The 22,553-nt window shown below is 42.8% G+C and overlaps 1 protein-coding gene and 2 long non-coding RNA genes across 3 annotated transcripts; 2 read left to right on the forward strand and 1 right to left on the reverse strand.

The window, feature by feature from the left end:
• Window positions 1-3,560: 3,560 nt before the first annotated feature.
• LOC120703573 (cyclin-D3-1-like) lies at window positions 3,561-6,037 on the reverse strand. Its single transcript, XM_039987691.1, has 6 exons — window positions 5,459-6,037; window positions 5,186-5,272; window positions 4,990-5,088; window positions 4,701-4,902; window positions 4,482-4,603; window positions 3,561-4,294 (listed from the first exon to the last, which is right to left on the reverse strand). Exons 1-6 carry the CDS (start codon window positions 5,762-5,764, stop codon window positions 4,070-4,072), a joined length of 1,041 nt encoding a protein of 346 aa, XP_039843625.1. The 5' UTR covers window positions 5,765-6,037; the 3' UTR covers window positions 3,561-4,069.
• A 10,588-nt stretch (window positions 6,038-16,625) lies between these two features.
• Window positions 16,626-19,091, forward strand: LOC120703574. Its single transcript, XR_005687081.1, has 2 exons — window positions 16,626-18,112; window positions 18,803-19,091. It is a non-coding gene; the product is annotated as an uncharacterized LOC120703574 (long non-coding RNA).
• A 531-nt stretch (window positions 19,092-19,622) lies between these two features.
• Window positions 19,623-21,145, forward strand: LOC120703575. Its single transcript, XR_005687082.1, has 3 exons — window positions 19,623-19,729; window positions 19,809-20,727; window positions 20,856-21,145. It is a non-coding gene; the product is annotated as an uncharacterized LOC120703575 (long non-coding RNA).
• The last annotated feature ends 1,408 nt before the right edge of the window (window positions 21,146-22,553 follow it).

The raw sequence follows: 22,553 nt of genomic DNA on the forward strand, positions 1-22,553 counted from the left end.
CTTGTCAAACATCTTTAATGGCATCCCTGAACTAGTGCCCAGAAGAGTTTTAGAATTGGTAGGCGGATTTCACCGCGACAAGAATTCTAGTTCTTGGTCTCGGTAGGACCGGTCTGACCGGTTGAATGGACCGGTCTGACCGGTAGTGTGGCCAGTGCTAATATAGGACCGGTCTACAAGCAAAATCTGCTGAGCCTTTCAGAAAGGAAAAAGTCCAGATTACCCCCCCAACTCTGCAGAAAGTCTAAAACTCAACCCTGAAGTTTGAAACCGGATAAATTACACCCCCAATCTCCCGAAACCAGACGACGAACCCCCTCGACCTCAAACCAGTCTGGTTTTTGACCACGTTAGCAGCCACGTTGGCAAGGGGCCAATACAATAGCCGGCTCTCTGTTCCTCCAATTCTCTCTCTATCGTTGGCTTTGTCTTCCTCGCCCTCTCTCTCGCTGTTGCTCACGCACGGTCTCCAATTCATTTGTATGTGCTAAATATTATTCTATCATAGACTAACTAGGCTCAAAAGATTGTCTCGCAACGTACATCAAAACTATGCAATTAATTTTTTTATTTACCTACATTTAGTACTCCATGCATGGGTCATTTGCTATATTTAATGTTTCGATATGATGGAAAGTTTGGAAAGTTTGAAGGAGTTGGGAGAACTAAGGCTGTGTTTAGATTCCTGGAAAAGTGGGAGAAAAAGTCACATCGGACACTATAGCACACTGTAGCACTTTTCATTTGTTTGTGATAAATATTGTCCTACCATGACCTAACTAGGCTCAAAAGATTCGTCTCGCAACGTACATCAAAACTATGCAGTTAATTTTTTATTTACCTACATTTAGTACTCCATGCATGAGTCATTTGCTATATTTAATGTTTCGATGTGATGGAGATGTGATGGAAAGTTTTGATTTGAGGGGGGGTTTGGGCCATCTAAACACACCCTAAACACACCCGCAGAGAAAAACCCTGATTTCTTTGCTTTCGCAGCAGAAGAGCAGATCGAGATGACAGATGAGACTCGCCCCGCGAGGTCCCAATCCGGTTGCATAAAATCCCCAGGGGTTGTCATGTAATGTAACATCAGGCTGTTTTTTACAGGCCTAGCCGCTAAGGAATTATGGCTTTATTTAGATCCGTAAAATAGTGGTAAAAAGGGTCACATCAAACACTGTAGTATACTGTAGCATTTTTTATTTATTTGTGATAATTGTTGTCCTACCATGATCTAACTAGGCTCAAAAGATTTGTCTCGTCGTGTACATCAAAACTATACAATTAGTTTTTTTATTTACCTACATTTAATGCTGCATGCATGAGGCAAGAGATTTGATGTGATAGGTGAATAGTGAAATTTGGAGAGAGAAATTTTGGAACTAAACACAACCAATGTTACTTGACAGATCAGAGTTTCGGATCTGACATTTTTTTTTGTACAGGTCACCGTGTTTTGGTTTTGACTGTGGCAGGTTGTTTGTAGCCAAGCGATGCCATTAGGTGGCGGTCCACAGTAACAGAGCTGCGGGAGCGAGTACACTTGGTGACCGTACCGTGTCTGAGCTGTAGTTTTCCATGGAAAGTTGCACTGGTAGCAAATGAGATGAAGTAGCAAAACTGGGGTTTAATTTACTCTGTTCTGCAGTCACTGGCCTAACAGCTTTCTACTGCACATTTGCCTTTGCAACACTGATGCTCATTGGCGGGGATCATGACTAAATATAGCAAGAACACTTCCTTTTTCCTCCAAAAAAAAGAACATCTCCTTTCCTATTGGCCGATCTAGGTGACAAAGGGTAAGAAGTACCACCTGGAGAAAGCTCAGATTGTAAAGACTGCAGATGCACCTTGAGTCCTTGACTGCACTGTCCAACATACTAGTGCATTCTTGGTGCTTCATTATTTCAAAAAAAAAACTAAAAAAAAGCTCTGCTCTTCTCACAACAAGAAACGAGAGAGGACGATTTCTGATCCAAACTTTCGTGAAATTTTTTTTGCATCTTTGACCACTAATTTAGAGTATTAAATAAAATCTAATTATAAAACTACCTCCACACCCCCGTGTAAATCACGAGACGAATCTAATGAGACTTTTGACCGCGTGATTAGAGGATATGTACTGTAGCAAATCATCAATTAATTACTGCCATTAGATTCGTCGCGAAAAATTACACCCATCTTTAAAAAGATTTTGCAAATATTTTATTTAGTACTTCATGCGGGCGTTCGTTTTTTTGTATAAACTTGATTTGACGGCTATCCAAACGCGCCATGTTCTTTACCAATCATAGCCATATATGAATATGAGCCACCATTATCGTTCAAAAAAAAGCCACCGTCGCATCACAAGCCATGTTCGTCAGTCCATCACGTGTACGTACGTATACGCAGTACACGCTGGGCCCAGAGGCCGGCCGTCGTCTAGGTACAGGCTCGAGAAACCTTGCTCCCTCGCCCCGAGCAGCTCGGTCGTGATCTGGTTAGCGTAGCTGTCGCAGAGATTTCATCTGGCCCTTTCAGAGCTTGCAATCCTCTCGACTTTTTTTTTCTGTCTCCAGTGGTTTCGAATGCTCGGATAAGGCAATGGTAAATCCACTACGGGACACACCAATTTCATGTGCCGATCGGCATCAGGACACAAGCTTCGCCAGAGAATTGCAGCGGCAGGATCCGCTGATAACATCGCAATCCGGGGCTTGCGAGCTGCCTGACCAGCCGCGATCCCGTCGTCATGGCCCCGGGGCAGATTCAATTCCCCATGGCAGCGGCTCCGCCGTGGGCCACGGCGAGGGGCAGGGGCCGGCGGCGGCGGGTGGCCGGGATCCGTCGCCACCGGTGGCGTTGAAGCCTGCGTAGGATGCCAGGTTGGGGCAGCATGGCCACAACTGATTATGGCACGCACGCTGCACACAGACACAGGCCGATACTGAACAATGAGGGCAGGTGCCGGAGTGGCAACTGGGGCAAGCCACTCTGCTTGAAGATGCATGCAGCCCGGTGGGGGCGCTGGTGGATGAATTAACAGTGCAGGACAAGCGTTGGTGAAAGATTATGTTACTGACAGGTCAGGATGGTGGATCTAACACCAGTCAAGAACATACACTTGGGGCAGGGGTTCATGCCTGAACATCAAGAACATTTGCACTAACTAATACAGAGCGTGGAAATATTTACGAAAGATTGAACAAGCAATTTTCTCTTGGAACTAGCACAAGTTGCAAGGGTGCGGATGCACCTTGACTGCAATGTCCCACTGATAAATCATTATGTAACACGACTTTTCTAAAAAAAAATGTCCCACTGGCTGACTATTGTATTGCTCTGAGCATTACCATCTTAGCATACACCAACATGGTGGGGGATGACGAAGATGCAGAATGCTTGCTCATACACTGCATGAATTAGATCTTGAGCTTCAGCTTGAAAAGGAACAAGGTTACAACCTGTTTTTGTGTGCTCTTGTTTCTCGGTTATTTGAGCAGCAGAACAAAATATCCGAACTAGTTTTCTTTCTTTAATGGGGTTTACTAGATATAAGTGAAACAAGCCAAGCCTTGTAGCAGCCTATCATTAGATAGTTCCAACAAATTCATTAACATTTTAAGGAACCAAGACATAACTTTCCTCCTCAATTTGTTTTTGTTTTCTTCCTTGTATTTCCATTACCCACATCAAAGCATCCCTCTCCCAGGTTATCACAAAAGCAAAGAAGTGAGCATGAATACAAAATGCAACAAAAGAACTCTCATCTCTACAGCACTCGGAGTTCATGGTTCAATTCCGCTATCTACCTCAACCAATCAGCCAATAACCAATACCATCACCGGACCATCAAATAGTTTTGCACGCCCAAGACTCATGTAAACTGCGAAAAAGCTAAAACTCCGCTGCAAGTCAATTGGCTTTTGCCATTAGGGGGGGGGGGGCAAACACGGTCCATATTTTCTCTTGCTTCTTTGAATCCTCAAAACAGCCTGGACATACCAATTCTTCCGAGTGGCTGAATTAGATTGACATGCTTGAAGCAATAGTTGGAGAGTGAAGCACCTGGCCATGAGACCAATCATCTGCAAATCCTTCTCCTTTTGCTTGCTGATGGAGCTTCATCGCGTACTAGAGCCATTCCTACACTGACACCATCATTTTGTTGGCTTTCGCATGCAGCTACATCCAGCACACCTATGGGGCTATGCTGCTCGGGGAAAACGGGAGAGCCAGTTGACTTGAGAATAATGTTTCCCATAACAATCTTTTCTTGAATCACTTCATAGCATCCTAATATCCTCTCCTACATTGTATGAGTGCATGCAGGCAGATCAGGAAGCATCGAAGTATACTTGAAATCAAGGCATAAGCTAAGAACTTCATAATTGAAATCAAGGCATAAGCTAACAACTTTAATATCCTACTTTCTATAATCCAACAAACCATATTGCATTTCTGGATTGTGGACTGTGGTGACGTATATGCAATACCTTTCTTAATTGTTTGCAACAAGTCACCACACTCTCAAGTATTGAACTGTCATATTTCCCCAATGCCACAAGAGCCACACTTGCGGCAATCTCTGACGGTTTGAATGCCATGAATTCAGCAGCTGCAGACCAAAATTTGCCCATCTTTAGGAATTGATCACCATCTCATTCTACTAAACAAGTGCTGAAGGGTACACACACTTGTACTAAGAATCATACCTTTAGATGTGCTCAAGATAAGTTGAATTGAGCGAGCAAGTACGATTTCGGATACTGCATCACCATCACTGAATTTGTGAAGATAATAGTCAATAAATGAGCAAGCAGTCACAGCTTGCATCCTCCAACTCAGGGTATTGAGCACCAAATGCTCCATCCTGTGCACAGTCGTAGGATCAAATACATATTCCGCATCGACCACCTATCAAGCCATTGACTTCAACAACTTGAGAAATGAGAAAACACATAATATATGAAGATGTGTCGCATAATCTATAACTGCACTTGCCTGCAAGTCTAAAGGATCTAGGACAATAGTTTCCTCCATTTTTGCAGCCAAGGACAATACAGTCACTGCTAAGAGTTGTGTCACCCAAGCTTCCCCTAGCTGCAATCAGAAGCATTTGCAAAATGACTTGGCATTTATCTCAGCAAAATCAAGCTACCCGGACTTGGACAAGAAGAAAAAAATGCAGAGTCCTTACCGCAGGATCGAACAAAGAGAGGAACCGATCTAGGTAGTTCACAGACAAGACAACCGTCAAAGGTCCGAACTTGTAATGCTCATGGACCTATTCACCATATATACATTACAAAGAACAGATTCGATCAATCACGCTGAGGACAGGTAAATCAACAAGTACCAAATCAAGAACAGACAGCACAATGAGGCATTAAAGGAGACAACTTTCATCCAGATTCTCCGCATCGCATCCTTAACACCACGAATCAGTGAAATAAGCAGGGAAATGGGTCACCTTCCAAATCCAGTCGATGGCGGCGCTCCTGACGGCCACCAAATCCAACCCGCCAGGTTGCTGCAGGAGCCGCTGGGCGTAGCCCTCCATGGGCAGGTGCCCCTCCTCCCTCTCCAGGAGCTCATCGATGAAGCTCTCCGACTGCAGCGGAAAGTCAATCAGCAAGAACCCAGAAGAAGCGTCGGCGTGGCGCGACGGCGGCCGAAGAACCCACGAAATGTCCTCGCTCTCCTCCTCAAGGTCGAAAATGGCGGTGCTGTCCTCTGAGCAGAGAAGCATGGATGCAGCGAGGTCGAATCTTGGCATCTTTCTATAGTGCCCAAGAACCACGCTGCTTGGTCGTACACGCTAATGCCGCAGGATTGCAGAGTGAGTAATCTACTGATATTGCTCTATTGCTTCGTGGTTCTAGTCTCCGTTTGCATCTCCTCCTCCCTTCCCTACTAGCTTCTCATCTACTTACTTTTATTCCAGACGCCAAGAAAAGAATCTCTGATCTTCTTTTTGCTTGTGTTCTTGCCAGAAGAGAAGGGGAAGAAGATGGGGGAGGAGAGGCGGCCACTGTAGTAGAGATGGAGAGGAGTGGAGAGGGAGAGGCAGGGTTTTGTAGGACCGCTTTGGAGCGAGAGGATCGCTTGTGAATTTTGCCATGTCAGAGGTCCCTTCCGAGAACTATTTTGCACAAAGTTTCAAGTGCAGGTGAAAATAGGGGAACGTACAGGGGGTGGAACAAGAAAATTTTGGGGGTGTTGTTTTGTTTTGGGGCCTGTTTGGTTACTCCAGTAGCATGAGTAACACAAATTTTGACCAATAATTAGAGGTACTAAATAAAGGCAGTTTGTAAAACTAACTCTACAATCCCTATGTTATGTCGCGAGACGAATCTAATGAGGTTTTTGATTGCACGATTAGAGATTGGTTACTGTAGCATCACTGTAGTCAATCATCGATTAATTATCGTCATTAGGCTTGTCGCGAAAAGTTACACTCATTTGTAAAATTTTTTGTAAATAAACTTCGTTTAGTATTTCGCAAAAAAAAATTTGTGCTAGTTGTGCTAGTGTCATCCAAACGGGGCCTGGATTCTTCCGAGGTGAGCCTCTGCCTACGCCCTTGTTGGCCCGGATCCTCTGCGCGCTCGCGTGGTGTGCGCGTATCTCGCGGTTTCTTCATTGCGCACAGTACGGCCGTGTTGGCGAATTGACAACGTGATGGCGTATTCCGTAGTACAGTACATGTGTGTATCCATTATTTCTTTACTGATTTATTATGTACTCCGTGTTGTATTCATGAGCAGAGCAGAAAAAACTTTGCTTCATTTTGCATTCTCTCGTCCGTGCCCCCCCCCCCCCCCCGGCAAAAGACACTGCACTTCATCGCACCCGGCCGTTGCAACTCGCCGGGGCATGTATGGAGCTGAGCTGAGGTACGAGCAGCAGCTAGGCATTGACCCAAATCGTCATGGCACATGCTACTAGGCGACGAGATGTGCTCGTCTTCATCAGGGATTCATCGTGCAAACAAATTCTCTCCACTCCAACATCATGCTCATCAAGTCTCCTCCTACTCATTGTTAAATAGTAGTGGTAGAAAAATCCCAACCCTACCGAATAGGTGAGGCGATCACCAGAACTGTAGAAACGGAGGACGTATGCGTGAGTTGCAGTAATAAAAAAATTACAGTATAGGTAGAAGATGTTTTTTTATAAAAAAATACTGGAAGATGTGAATTGCAAGTGCCGAAGGAGCTGGAAGAAGCCGCGCGGGCGTCGCGCCAGTCTCCGTCTCCATGGGGGCGCCCTCCTGCCCGCGGGCTGCAAAGATCGACGCGCACAGGCTGCAGCCTCTGGCCTCTGCAGCGGCCAGCGGAGCACTCCTGTGCGAGGGCGAGCGCCTCTTTTCCCGCAGCGCGCGCGGTAAAAGTGAGCAGTTCCATGCTTTCCTCTGTTGGCGGCGTCATCGACCTCTTGTCCTCTTGTCACCAGACGGGTGAAGGCGTGAAGCAAAGAGAGCAGCAATCTTTTCGCTTGGGCAGTTTTTCTTTTGATTTTAAAGCAATCTTTTAAATATGACAAGGATCAAATTTAGCGTAGCTAGTAAATTTGATCCTCTTTAAAAAGGGAAAATAAATTTGAGCGCATGTAAAAGATCAGTTTGACAGTTTCAGCCACGCGTGCTATTGGCGCGGATGAATATGCATTTTCCATTTTACGTAGAGCAATTTATGTATTCTAAAAAATATCGCTGAAATATATGCATGTGGGGTATCATATTTTGAAAGTCTCGTCTAAGAAGATAGGATTGTGCAATCAGAATTTAAATTAAATGGATGATTCAAGAACTGATACTAACTTTTTTCTAAAAAAATAAAATTGCTTGCATATAGCACTACATTTGAGCAACATGTCATTGAACAAGAGTTCATTGACACTGTATACTACAAAAAAAAGGATTATAAGATTTCACGCTATACGGTCTAATTGATGTGTGATAAGCATGGAAAAGATGCCTGCAGCCGTATATATGGATAAAATTACGGCTCATTGTAGGGAAGTTATTGCTATCATTTACAGTGGACTAGAGCGACAAATAATAACAAAATCGCACTTCCTCTATTTTTTTACAATATGTATTTTATTTTATTAGGACAAGACTTTGATCAATTCCATCATATGTCACTATGCAATACAAAATTATAATCATAAAGTATTTTCAACACTACAAGAAATCTGTTAATCTATGACGAATTTTCTGTGATATTTTTAAAAAACGTCACAATGACGCACCATCTATGACGATTCTCTGATTTCTGTCACGGATCTGAAGTTGTGGGTTCTACCCAAAACTTTATGACGTTTTATCAATTTCGTCATGATCCGGCCCACTGCGTAGTGACATTCTATAAAATTCGTCATGGATCAACATGAGGGCAAGCAATACATAATGATGTGGGTGCAATGCTAGGGAGGAAAAAAAAGGAAAAGGGATATAGAAAAATTTTCTATTAAATGATAAAATATATTGGTATATTTAAGATAATTTGTTTTGCAAGTTATTTTACGAGAGTGGCTTAATTAGTTCTTTTAAAATGAAAACCATTTTTTCATAACAAGTGACAACCTAAATTTACAGTACTTATTGATAGGAAGGTGAAGGCAAGGGTGTATACAAATTTCAAGTTTATATGAGTAAGAAAAAATATTATATGGAAATTCAAAACTATATAATTTTTTATATGATTAGAGGCTACTAAATGTGACAAAAAATAAATAAAAGAAACAAATGATGGGAGAATTGACCCCTTAATCTCTCTCAACAAAAGAGAAGTTTTATTGCTACACTAGGCAAGGGTGTATCCAAATTTCAAGTTTATATGAGTAAGAAAAAATATTATATGGAAATTCAAAACTATATAATTTTTTATATGATTAGAGGCTACTAAATGTGACAAAAAATAAATAAAAGAAACAAATGATGGGAGAATTGACCCCTTAATCTCTCTCAATAAAAGAGAAGTTTTATTGCTACACTACATAGCTACTCCCTCCGTTCTTTTTTATATAACACCATTGACTTTTTTCTTCAACTTTGACCAATATTATTTAATTAATCAGTTAGTTAAATGAAGTGAAATGAGTACTTTTACGTCTATTATCAAGAGTCTCTGGAATCTAACTTGAAGATTTGGCTATTTGCATAAATATTTATAGAAAAGACGTATAGTCAAACGAAGAAAAAAAGTCAATGGTGTCATATATTTAAGAACGGAGGGATTACTTTTTTATAATATTGAACGTTATTATTGTTTTTGTTTAAAGTTTCAGCCCATTATTGAGTATAGAACGGAAAAAAAATGGGGCAAAGGAAGAGCCGAACCGATGACCTCCCACTAAAAAAAGTGAAGCACATAGAATCGAACAAGGGTATAAGGGCACTGTATGGTTTTATCTGCTCATTACAACAACAACAACAACAACAACAACAACAACAACATAGCTTTTTTTCTAAGCAAGTTGGGGTAGGCTAGAGATGAAATCCGAAAGAAATAAGTTCAAGGTTCAGGCACATTGATAGCTAGTCTCCAAGCGCTCCTATCCAAAGCTATTTCTTTAGAAATATGCCAATCATTAAGGTCTCTCTTAACCGATTCATCCCACGTCAGTTTAGGTCTACCTCTATCCCTCTTTACATTATCGACCTGCTCAAGAACCCCATTATGCACCGGCGCGTCAGGAGGCCTTCGTTGGACATGTCCAAACCATCTCAGCCGATGCTGGGTAAGTTTCTCCTCAATTGGTGCCACCCCGACCCTATCCCGAATAACTTCGTTCTGGACTCTATCCTTCCTTGTGTGCCCGTAAAACCACCGCAACATCCGCATCTCTGCTACACTCAGTTGCTGGACATGTCGCCTTTTTGTAGGCCAACATTCAGCACCGTATAACATCGCCGGACGAATCGTTGTCCTATAGAATTTGCCTTTTAGCTTTTGTGGCACCCTCTTGTCACAAATGATGCCATAAGCTTGCCGTCATTTGTGACACCCTAGGTGTCTGCACAATAGGAATGCATTCATTTTATGCATCATGTGCTCATTTTACTTGATCAAGGACCTTATTGCAAAATTATAAGGTCAAATGTGTAATTATGATTTAATGTAAGGTCTTTTCTATAGTTTATTTGAATAGGGAGAGCAAATATTGCTTTTGTGGAGGGTTTATTTGAAAAATTCAAGGTAATCATTACATGGCAGCAAACTTTACTTTTTAGTCTAGATTTAAAGTGAATTTGCCTCGAAAAAGACAAAAGTCCTTTGAATTCAAATCCTCCTTATGTTTTCAAAAATAACTCTTTAACCTTTGATCAAATAAATTTTTGCACAACATCAAAGTTGTAGATCTTGAAAAAGTGAGCAATTTTCATGTTGGGCACTTTTCCATCTGAGCCCTAGATTAAAAGTTATCTTTGTTTTACAGTGGAGTCCCTGGAATTTCTGAAATTGCAAACTAGTCCTCTGTCTTCCACCTCCTGCCTGCCTCTCTATTCCTCTCGCCGCCAGTGCTGAACCACGCCACCCGCCGCCGAAGGAGGGCCCCCGAGCCACCTCCTGCTTCTGAGCTTCCCCACGCGTCACGCCCGAACCCTCACCGCCGCTTTTGCCTCGCGCTGTGTCTTCTGCTCGCTCCGCCACGCGCCCAGAAGACCACCGCCGGCCGCCACCTCGCCGTCGCCGTGGAGAGCTCGGGACAGAGCCCCAGAGCCCTATCTCTTGCGCGCATCGACACTACAAGAAGCCCCTCGACCCGTTCCCCTCGCCCTTTCGCCATTTCCCCAACCCTAGACCCCGGAACACCACCGCCGCCCCTGCTCGCAAGTGGAGCCACCCCTCCGCCAGGGCTCGACCTAAATCGAACCCACCAGCACCTTCATCTTGCTTCACTGGTCCTCCTCGGCCTGATCTCCTCCGCTCTAGCTCACCGGAGCACCGCCTCCGCCTCCACCGACCGCCGCCGATCGCCGGAGCTCGCGGAGCCATCACTCCCGGCCACCCCGACCTCGATCCCGGGCATCTACAGGTGCGCCTCGAGCTACTCAAGCTCCCTGACCACTCCACTCTCGCCGCCGCCGATCCCCCTCGCCGGATTTGGCCGACCTTCATCTCCTCTGTCGACAGCCATGGCCAAGGGCCTATCTACAAGGAGCTAAAAACCCCAGGGACCTATTTGCTTAAGTTCAAAACTTTCCAAGGGTCTATCTGCAAAAGCTCTTTTTCTTGCTATGAACTTTGAAAATACCTAGAAATTCGTAGAAAAATAAAAAAATACAAACCCAAATGTTTTGGAATCCTTGTTACAATAACTACAAGTTTTGTTACATGCATATCTTCATTTTTGGTCTGTATTTTAATCCAAGAAAAAGGAAAGAATAAATAGACTTTATTTGTTCCATGAGTTCTACTCATTAACTGCATGTGATTTTTGGCTTGATTGTGTCTTGTAGTGTTACTAGTGTCTCGTAAAAATTTGAAACCTTTTTAACATCATTAGCTAGGTCAAAGTTTCAAGATTCTTGAATATACTAGTTTTGTTAATTCATTTGTGCTGGTAGAAATATTAAAGTTCTGTGTGTAAAACTTTTTCCATGATCATATATTACTAAAAAATTATTGTTGCCCAAATGTGGGTAATTTTTGATCTGTTTAATTATTTCTTTAATTTAATGCTTATTAAGTAGACTTTAATTTTGGTAAATAGTTTCTATTCATAATAAATCATGCAAATATTTCTGAGTGTTCATTTTGAATAGATCAGCTTGTTCATAAAGTTTGAACAACAGTTCATGACTATAATAGAAGCTAAAAATGAATCTTGTTAGATTTCTGTCAGTTTTGTTTATTTTCTCAGAATTAATTATCTACAGTATAAATCCTGAAAAATTTACAGTAGCTAAGTTAGATCTGTGTACACTTGCTTTTAAATTTCTAGCTTCAAATTTGCTCTGGTCTAACCTGTGTAATTCAATCTTGTTCTATGAGTTGTCTGAATAAATGAATTGTTCTGAATAAATGGCTGCATGATTTGGTATGAAATTTGCAGGATTGTTACTCTGTTTACCTTATGTTTGATTTAATTTTTTCTGAATTTACTACTGAATGTGTGCTGAGTTAGGTATTTATTAGCAAACCATGAATTGCAAGCTATAGGAATCTACTACAATTTGTTTATGAAGTTAGTGAGCTTCTTTTGTGCTGTTGATCATGATGCCTTGTGTAGTTAGAAATATTAGTTATCTACTCCATAAATGACTGCCCATGTGTGTGTTAATTTGGTTTGCTTAGTGTTAGCTGCAGCTTCACCTTATCGTGTGTATGTTTACAGTATTGTTCTTGCATCACATATAGATACGACTGTTCTAGCTGACGGGACGTACGAGCTGATCCCGGAGTCCGAAGAAGGTGATCCCAAAGCCCAGGTGAATGCCGCTATATTGACTGAAGCCCCGGACCAAAGTCCGGAAGAGTCTAAGGCTAACCTAGCTAGAGACTACCGAGAAGGCAAGCCCCGGACATAACCCAGATTTCAAATTATTACAATTTATCGTTGTTACTTACTTGTGCATTTGCAGTTCTTAGGATTTGAATTGAAACCCTAGATGCATGATTCTAGGAACCTATATACTGAACACTAGACCTAAGTTCGAATAATTGCTAAGCTTATAGGACCGGTAAAAGTCGAGTGATTGCCTGTCACTCACGAGCTCTATAGGAATTGCTTGTTTACTTTCTGCTATCAATATAAGGACGACGGACGGGGCCATGTTCGATATCATGACCTTGTGTGAGACCTCGTCTGTGTTGATGAACTTGCTAAGGTCGCGGTGTGTGATAGTGCTGGTTAAGTTTTTGAACGTACTAGCCACATGCCGTAAATATAGTACGCGGTAAGCCTAGTAGCCGATTGGACCGGGGAGTGGATATACCTTTCACTCTCTCTTAGGGATAGGTTTTATTTATGTTTATGTTGCGCGACACCGCGGCTACAGGGACGAGGTTGGTGCCTTGTAGTCGGGGAGAGTGACCCTATCCACAAGCCGGAAAGAAAGGTAAATGGTTGTTTGGGAAATACCCAACGGTGTTCCAAACGTGTGTGTTAGGTCTGCCTGGCCAGGTTAACAAATTCGATTCGAATCGTCCGCTTCTCACGGTTTGGGACTGCTTGATCTCTTTGCCACACAGAGTAATAAGAGCAATATTATTATGATCAATCTTGATGTTTGCTTAAAGTTCTACCATGGTTGAATAGTAGTTGCTTACGTAGAATGGTTAATCAACTAGAATCTTGAAAGCTAAAATTTGAAAGTAAGGACCTATTCTTTATTGCTTTTCAACAAAAGGAAAACCAGAGCCTCACAGAACCCTGCATAGTCTAGTTAGGTGAGCTATGTATACCCATTGACGGTTAAGTCTTGCTGAGTATTAGAATACTCAGCCTTACTGTTGAAACCTTTTTCAGGTATGAGTTTTGTGGACCAGATCGCTAGTCTGTCTTGGCCCTGCTCTTTGCCTACTGGCTGGTCTGTAGAATGGGATCCGTTTTCGGCCAGCAATGACCCCGATGAGTGATACATTGCTTGTACTAGCTTGGTATGCTTTTGCGACGTGTTGTAGCCGTCGTGGTTTCTTTCCGCTGCTTTAAACTCTGAATTCTAAACTTATGGCTTGTATAACTGTTTTACTAAGTTTGGACCTGTAATTTGGCGTTGAGCTGGTTTGTAATAACTGTTGTGCTTGTGTTGTAAAATATGTGGTTCTAATATCTCTAGACTCGGCTTCGTGCGGGGTATGCTTGTTCGATCCGAGAACCGGTGGTTGTATCGGGACGTTAGCCTACAGACCAATAATTGTTCCGTTTGAAGTGCGTTTGTGTCGGTGTTGCCTTTATGGTGATGGCCAGCGAACTTGAGACGGGATAATTCAGGTGTTTCTGCCACACCATTTCAACCAGCCAGCTAAAATTCTATGCCTAACATCTTCATCAATGTCGCCATTCTTTTGTAGTACTGATCCTAAATACCGAAAAGTATCCTTCTGGACCACCATTTGCCCATCTAGACTAACGTCTCCCCCCTCATGCCTAGTCGCGCTAAAATCGCACATCATATACTCGGTCTTGGTCCTACTAAGTCTGAACCATTTCGACTCTAACGTGCGTCTCCACAGCTCTAACCTCCTATTAACCCCTGCCCTACTCTCGTCAACTAGCACCACATCATCAGCAAAGAGCATACACCAAGGGATCTCACCTTATATATCCCTTGTGACCTCATCCATCACAAAAGCAAATAAATAAGGGCTCAATGCTGACCCATAGTGTAGGCCTGTGTTAATAGGAAAGTCAGTGGTGTTGCCATCACATGTCCGGACAAACGTCATCGCATCTTTGTACATATCTTTAATGAGGGTAATGTACTTAGTTGGGACTTTGTGCTTCTCCAAGGCCCGCCACATGACATTTCTCGGTCCTTTGTCATATGCCTTCTCAAGGTCAATGAGGACCATGTGCAAGTCTTTCTTCTGCTCCCTATATCTCTCCATCAATTGTCATATTAAGAAAACCGCCTCCATGGTTGACCTTTCAGGCATGAACCCAAATTGGTTTTGGGTCACACTTGTCACTCTTTTTAGGCGATGCTCGATAACCCTCTCCCAAAACTTCATCGTATGGCTCATCAGCTTAATCCCACGGTAGTTAGTACAACTTTAAACATCGCCCTTGTTTTTGAAGATAGGTACTAATATACTTCTCCTTCATTCTTCCGGCATCTTGTTTGACTGAAAAATGAGATTAAAAAGCTTAGTTAACCATACTATTGCTCTATCTCCTATGCACATTGATAGCTAGGCTCCAAGCGCTCCTATCCAAAGCTATCTCTTTAGAAGTATTACAATCTTTAAGGTCTCTCTTAACCGACTCATCCCACGTTAGTTTAGGTCTACCTCTACCCCTCTTAACATTATCGACCCGCTCAAGAACCCCATTACACACCGGCGCCTTAACATTATCGACCCGCTCAAGAACCCCATTACACACCGGCGCCTCAGGAAATTCGTTAGGTCTACCTCTACCCCTTTTTACATTATCGATCCGCTCAAGAACCCCATTATGCACCGACCCGCTTAAGAACCCCATTACGCACCGACGCCTCAGGAGGCCTTCGTTGGACATGTCCAAACCGTAGCTACGCACCGGCGCCTCAGGAGGCCTTCGTTGGACATGTCCAAACCGTAGCTGTTATCAAGAAAAAGTAGCTACGCACCGGCGTCTCAGGAGGTTTTCGTTGGACATGTCCAAACCGTAGCTGTTATCAATAAAAAGAAGCTGCAGTCGCTGGGAGTCGAACCTCGACCGCGGGCTTAAACGAGCAAAGCACTAATCATTGAGCTATTACTTCGTATATGACAGCTGTTGCAAACTATTTTAATAGTATCTTAGACAGAGGAGTTAGAATAGGAGAAAAAGAGAAAAGCGGAGTAAGAGGGTTTCGAAAATGGGTCACCAACATAAGACCAGGACGCCCCACCAGTGCGTCGGGCCTTCGTTTGTGAAGGTCGTCGATAATAAATGTTTATACATACTTTTGAAACTTGACTCTGCATTGAAAAACACATGTGTGATTCATCTTTTTCTTTTTAATCCGGAGTTAGATTTTGTAATCGGTATTTATCCCTCATAAGAGCTCCAAATTTGATGGTTCTTTTTTTGTATTTCTCTAAAAATCAGAATATTTTATTTTTTGGCTTTTTTTATATGTTGATTGCTATATCTTAATTGTTTTCATATGACATGTTTTATTCCAACTAAATAGACCATTGAAAAGTATATTTTTGCATAACAAATGCCAATGTCACTTGGTATTCTTCAATGTTATGGTCAACATAAGATGGTGTCCAATTTTGAGATGCATACGAGTTAGAACATGTTATGAGGTAATCATATCTCAAAGTTTTGACTTGAATTACAAGAGACTGTGAGAGAGATGTATCATTTCGTGTACAATGTATAGTGCCACTTTATTAAAATTATATGAAAATTTTATTATAAGCTTATGGACCTAAAATGTAATGGCATATCAATTTGTAGATTTTTCTGATAAACTTTAGATATTATTGTAATTATCATGTGGTAATTTAGAGAAATAACATTGAATTGTCCCTAAAAAATAATTGAACTTTTATCTATCTCCAAGACATGTGCCACAATGGAACATACAGTTCCAAATATAATTTTTTATAACTTTTGGAATCTTATTGGAGGTGCAAATAGTTCAACTTGGAATTATTTTTGATAAACACGCAGAAATTCATTTAATTGATAGAAAACAATAAATCTGTTCAAATTTTTTTGAAACTTCTACATGACAACTTAGATATTCTCTATTATATTTCAAAAGTGTATTGTGTATTCAAGATATTTTATTTTACAAGTTACTTCACAGGGTGCTCTAAATGAAAAATGAAAAAGAAAAATATTAAGATGAGACAGTTATGGGCCATTTCTGGCTTTCTCTTCTCGGCTCAATTATTTCTAACCATTCATCCACAATCCAACGGTTAGTATCACGCTCACACAGTATAAAAGAGTCGCCGAGTCTCCATTGCCCTAGCTGCTCTTCCACCTCCCGCGCACCGCGCCGCCGCCTCTACTCTACGCACCCTGCTCCACCCACTCCCGGCCGCCACTCCTCTCGTTTCCCAAGCTCCCCGCATGCCTCGCCGCGCTGCTCCACTCCCCCCTCCTGTGTTCCCCTAACCCGTCGGCAGCATCTCCACTTCCTCCCATACCCTCCTCCCTCCCTTCCTTTCCCCCTCCCTACCCCCTCAGATCTGCTCGGGGCGAACTCCGCCGGCCGGGCGAGCGCAGCGCGAGCTCCACGCGGGCCGGGCACATGGCCGGGCAATAGATTCGCTCCGCTCTCCGGGCTGGAGTCCTGGCCCGGACCGCCCGGTGGCGGTGAAGGACAGCGCACGCAGCCGTGGAGGTGGAGGTGGAGCCCCGGGGACACTGCGGCAGCAGCTCGCATCGCGTCGGCCCCTAGAGGATGGGGAGGCGGAACGCGGTGGCGGCACCACGACCTTGGTCCACGCAGTCAGCCCCTCATCGACGGAGAGGCGGGGCGCATGGCTGGTAATAGAGTGAGGCTCCCGTCCTAGTCAACTGTGGTGTGCAGGACCAACTCCCCTCCCCTTCCCCTTCTTGGTATTGTTGAATCATTTGCTTCTCGTTGGCCGACCAAATACAAGCATGGTTTAGTAGTTTAATTTGTGGTTTCTAAACATCTGTGCAGATCAAGAATTTGCGTGATTTAATTGGATACGTGGTCTTAGTGGTCTTAGTTAAAACATATGTGTCCCAACTGTTTGTTGAAATGCCTCGCTGGAATGACTAGTGTGGATTTTTGTATACACAGCAAGCATGTCTTTACTGCTTAATCAAATACAAGTCCCTGAATGTGGAGTGTCGCTTCATCTTTTTTTTGTTGTTCAGATCTGCGTTAGGCTAGTGCTAGACTGCTAGTAGATTGGGTTTTTTTTATTGGATAGTATTGTGCAATTATTCTGCATTAGCATTGAGTGCTCTCTTTGCTTGCATGATGACTAGTATCTTGCTTGCTAGCTAATTTAGCTTGTGCTGCTAGACTAAGTAGGTATTAATTGAAGGTAGCTGGCAACTCATCTGACAGCATCTCCTATTCAGGTTAAGTAAAAAAATAATTGCTTCTTCATCTACTATTTTCCTCTCTGTTCTTTCAACTTCGAGTTGTTAAGTTTCTAGACACATAACTAAAATTATTGCCATTTTGCATTGCCTGCAAAGGTTTTTTATTGGAGTTGACTCTTTCAGTATATTCCGGACAGTTGCAAGGTTTTTAGAATCAGTTGGTGATATGAAAGTAGAGGTAATTTCTTTGTCAATAGCACACAAGTTTTAACTATGCGCGGACTTAATAGATTTCGATCCATTCTATTCCTATGTGATACTGTCCTTTTATGATTAGCTTTTGTATGTGCTGATAGTTTTCAGCGTTTGGACTGGCAGATGCAAAATCCAAACTGCATGGTGATGGTTGACAATTGTTATGGTCGTCTTCTGCCAGGTGAGCTGAGATCCTCAATTCTCATGTAATTTTCACTCATGGTCCTTGCGTCGTTTGATCTCTCATTTGCTCTGTTATGTGCAAGTGGTTCAAGTGAGTACACAATCTGGTGCTGAAAATCAAGTAATCACGAGCTACTTGTTTTAGCTTTATATTCTGATAGCACTAGTTTACTGTAGTGTTTTCACGAGCTTTGGACAGCTGCAAGCTTCTAGCTTTCTTGTGCATCTCTGTTATCTGTATCCAGAAGCAAATTAGATATGATGGCCAAGCTCAGCTAATGTTAATTTGTGAAAGGTCTTTTCTTGAAATAATCAAAGTACTGCTTGCTCAAGGATATTACTTATTTATCTTTTTGTTTGGTTCTCACGCATGATTGTTTAAGCAAATGGTTAGTCATTTCTTTGGTTCTGTTTACTTGACAAGCTCGGCACATTAACAATTTCTTTTGTGCGACTGCTTCATGACCCTGTTAGAGCTTCTGTAGAGTAAGCATCTTATCTATTCATGTTTGAGCTTCTCTTTGGATAATAGCACTAATTTATGTGGATTGTCTTATTTATTAGTAGTGTTGTGTTGCAGGACTATATGTTCTTTGGTTCTGTCTAGTCTCAGTTCTCCATGTCTCCCTGCTTTATTCACATATGTTCAGCATTTAATTTGTCCCCATGTTTTCTCTGGTTCATGCAGAGGGGGAGATAGTAGACAAGGTGAGAGGGAGGACAACACACCCCATTGCAAGAGATTGAAAATGTCAAGATGTCAACTAAGGGGTTGATCCATTACTTTTTTTTGTTACCTTCTAATTTATGATGAAATATCACTACATATTTTCTTTTATTTTGTGAAAATTTGTGTTGTAATTCTGAAGATGGGTTGTAACAGCGTATTGTGATTTCCATTTTAATAAATGGGCCATGTGTAAAGCTAAATTTGGTTAGCTGATAATTAATCTTGGGCTGAAATTAGATCTGATTTAGTGACCGACTTTGAATTGGGCCCATCCACTCATGGGCTGTGCTGCTGATGCCACATCGATTGCCACGTTACATGCCATGTCAGCAGCTATGTCATTGTCCACGTCAATTTACATGTCATCATTGCCATCCATGTCAACAACCACGATATTCACCATGTCATTAATGTGTGACATGGCAATTGAATCTGTAACGAAAATTATATAGTTTATGATTATTTTCGTCATAGAAAATGGGCTTGGGTTGGACTTCAGGGGCTTGGGGACAGCTTGGGGACATTTTATGACAATTTCAAAACGTCATGGATCAAGCAATTCGTGACAAAAATTTAAAAAACGCCACGAGGTGTGATCTGTGATGCTCAATACATGACGCAATTTGAAATCGTCATAGATACTATTTTATGACGGTTTTTTAGTGATCTGTGACGAAATTTAATTGTCATGGGTCAAGAGATTTTTTATAGTGCAAATACTAATATAACGACATCAATTTTTGTTACAAAAGCTATATATTAATAAGTAACTGAAAGTCTACCAGGGGAGGAAACGGCTCCACCGTTTTTTTTCATTAAGAGGAAGCCGGCTTACCTAGGTAGAGAACGGCCCCAATCGGCAGTGATGACTTCATCTACAATATGGTTAAATTTCATGGCATATGCGCAATATATATAGTCTGAATAATTCACATCACTGAGGTCCTTATCCCGTCTGGTGTAGCTAAAATACGATGGCGTTGATGCTAGGGGCGGATTTAGGAGGATGGTGCAGGGGCTCAAAGCCCCCTCCCCTTATTATCCAAGAACTCCAATGAAAACATAAGGAGGAGAAGAAAGGGAAAACGAGGAAGGAGTGCATATAGAGGGAGGAGTAAGCCCTCTATACTCCACATTTGTCTCCGCCACTGTTAAAGCTGAATCCTTGATGGCTATTTGTCTTTTTAATTGAACTAGTCTAGTGCATATGCGTTGCTATGTGTAATATAACAGATCTACATAGTACCATCAACTTTATGTTCATTCACTTCATATACAGGCCATGCATGCTCTGATTGTGCAAGACATTGATTGTTTGTGTTCCGATTTGGATTTTGATTGATTTGTACGGGTTCCGATTAGAATCCGAATCAATTTGTCCGGACACCGATTAGGATTCCGATTGACGGACTAAGAAAATATTGCTTGCTTTAGAAATAGTAGAGATAAAAGTAGAGCTACTATTAGTTGTTCATCCTTGTCCCTTTTATTTCCCTTTTGTGTGGTTTACTGATATTGATATCATGATACGCTATTACTGTATAAAAAAAGTTTTTGTGCTCTGGTTTCTTTATTCTCTCTTTGGATTACATTTTCTTACCAGAATTTGCTTCCATTTTGTCCCACAAAGATTTTCCTTTTTTTTTTTAAAAAAAGAAATAGTACTTTAGATGCACACCTTTATGTTCTGACCTTTGCCACCGTTCTCTCCTGGCTAGGATCCAGCGTTCTCGCTGAATTGCCACTGCTTGGACTGGAAGCACTTTGAACTGCAGACGCTACACCGGCACTGGCAAACCACTGTGGCATCCTCTGCATGTGTGCACACTGGAGCTGCATCCTGCAAATGGTCCCAAGCAAACCTGTAGCGGATTAACCGAGCGGTAGGTTCAGAACTGAATCCTTCGTTCACTCCTGTTGTCGTAGGATGGTTCGTCTCATTCCAAGGGGAGTATATCATTCAACTCAAAAGTACATGGGTCGAACACTTGCTTTGCGTCTGTTCTTTCAGATCGTCGCGTCTTGGAGTTACGCTTGTGCAAACGGGTTGGACAGAGCGCCGCAGCATCTTCTCCTCCGAATCGTTTCGACGCCCATCGTGCAGCCGCTTGGCTCGGCAGGTCACGGGCTCGGCTCAAAGATGCAGGCGCTGTGGCCGCGGCTGTCTGGCTGCCATGGATTCCGGCAGATGCCCTCAAGGAATCGTAATGTATCTGCGTATACTATAATGTTAGGGGCGATCAGTGCTCAGCATTGACTATCCATAATCATAGTTCAGTTTCAGACAACTGCTGGCACGCATTTGACCCACAGTTCCTAACTGAAACCGATGATGGTTAAATTTAGGGAAAATTAATAAAACCATTCCATATGTCACTGGTAGCACGAGATTCTCCTTAATCCGTTTCATTGCAAATGTTCGACTCTTTGGTCTACTTTTGTTTTAAAGAACATGCCATTAAGCACATGCCGAGCTGATACTTTGTTGTTTGTTCTGCTGGCAACAAATAGCAATATTTTTTCTCTCACACCAAATCAGCATCAGCAAGTGGTACTTTTCTCTCACAGCAAATCAGCATCAGCCACCCGTCACAGTCAGCCAAACAAAGCGTCTATCTATTTTCACATCATGTAAAGTCGCCAAAGGCATGCTCACCTCTTCATTGGACAGCCACGCTGCCTCTGTATCTAATCAAATGTGGATACCACACAACCCGTGAAAGCTCTGAGTAGTAATGGGCGAAATGCCGTACCCCACCTTCCTTCCTCCCCACCCCTACGATTCCTAGATCCACCAGTGTTAATCTAGCTTGATCATCTTGATCTCTGCTCGGATTGCTATGCCATCCATCCTTGATCTTCCCAACTTCCCGGTTTTAGTCTGATTCGGTAGTGGATCCCACTCGAAACCGGTCTCCTGCGGTGTCGACACCTTCCTCGGCGACGGAGGCGACACTTGCCCTTCTACTTCACCGCTCTTCGTTGCCACGCGCCGCTGCTCTAGACCACCTCGTCTCCGCCGCCCCACTCCGATGACTTCCGTTTTTTTCACCATGCTTTATCAACGGCACCTGACCACCACTTTCACCTTTCTTCCTCCTGTTTTACGATTCCTCCTGCCACTCACCGCCATGACTAATGATGACCCCAATGCTCTGGTCCCCCGACAATGGAGCATGTCCCACCCGACCCACCTCGCCCTCCAGCTCCCCCGGATCCTCTTGGGTCGTCAGCACTCAATCCACCCGTCATCACCACAACTCCCATCTCAGCTGTTCCACATCCACCTCATCAGAGTGCTGATGTTTCCTCATCACGTGATCCCCAACCAGATAACCATGATCTCATCAGGTCGCTTGAAGCCCTTCAAGTGACGGTGGCACGTGCCACTCCAAGCAGCAGCCGGGCCACTCCAAGCAGCAGCCCTGAACCAGCTCCTTTCAATCTCCTGCTGATGGTGGCAGATCCTGTTGGTAATGCTGCACCAATTACGGAAGATGTTGCCAGATCAGATCTCACAAACCTCTGGAGAGGCAGAGTCCAAAACATAGATGAGGTAACTACAAATTTATTTCTTGCTGGGTTTGTTTCAGAAGGGGATATGATGTCAATTATAAGAGGTCAGCCTTGGACTTTGCGTAGTCATAATCTGCTTATAGAAATGTACATGCCTGATAGAGAAAGAGATGATTATGCTTTCCAATACCTG

This window comes from Panicum virgatum, chromosome 4K, assembly GCF_016808335.1.
Source record: "Panicum virgatum strain AP13 chromosome 4K, P.virgatum_v5, whole genome shotgun sequence".
In the NCBI taxonomy this organism is placed as follows: Eukaryota; Viridiplantae; Streptophyta; class Magnoliopsida; order Poales; family Poaceae; genus Panicum; species Panicum virgatum.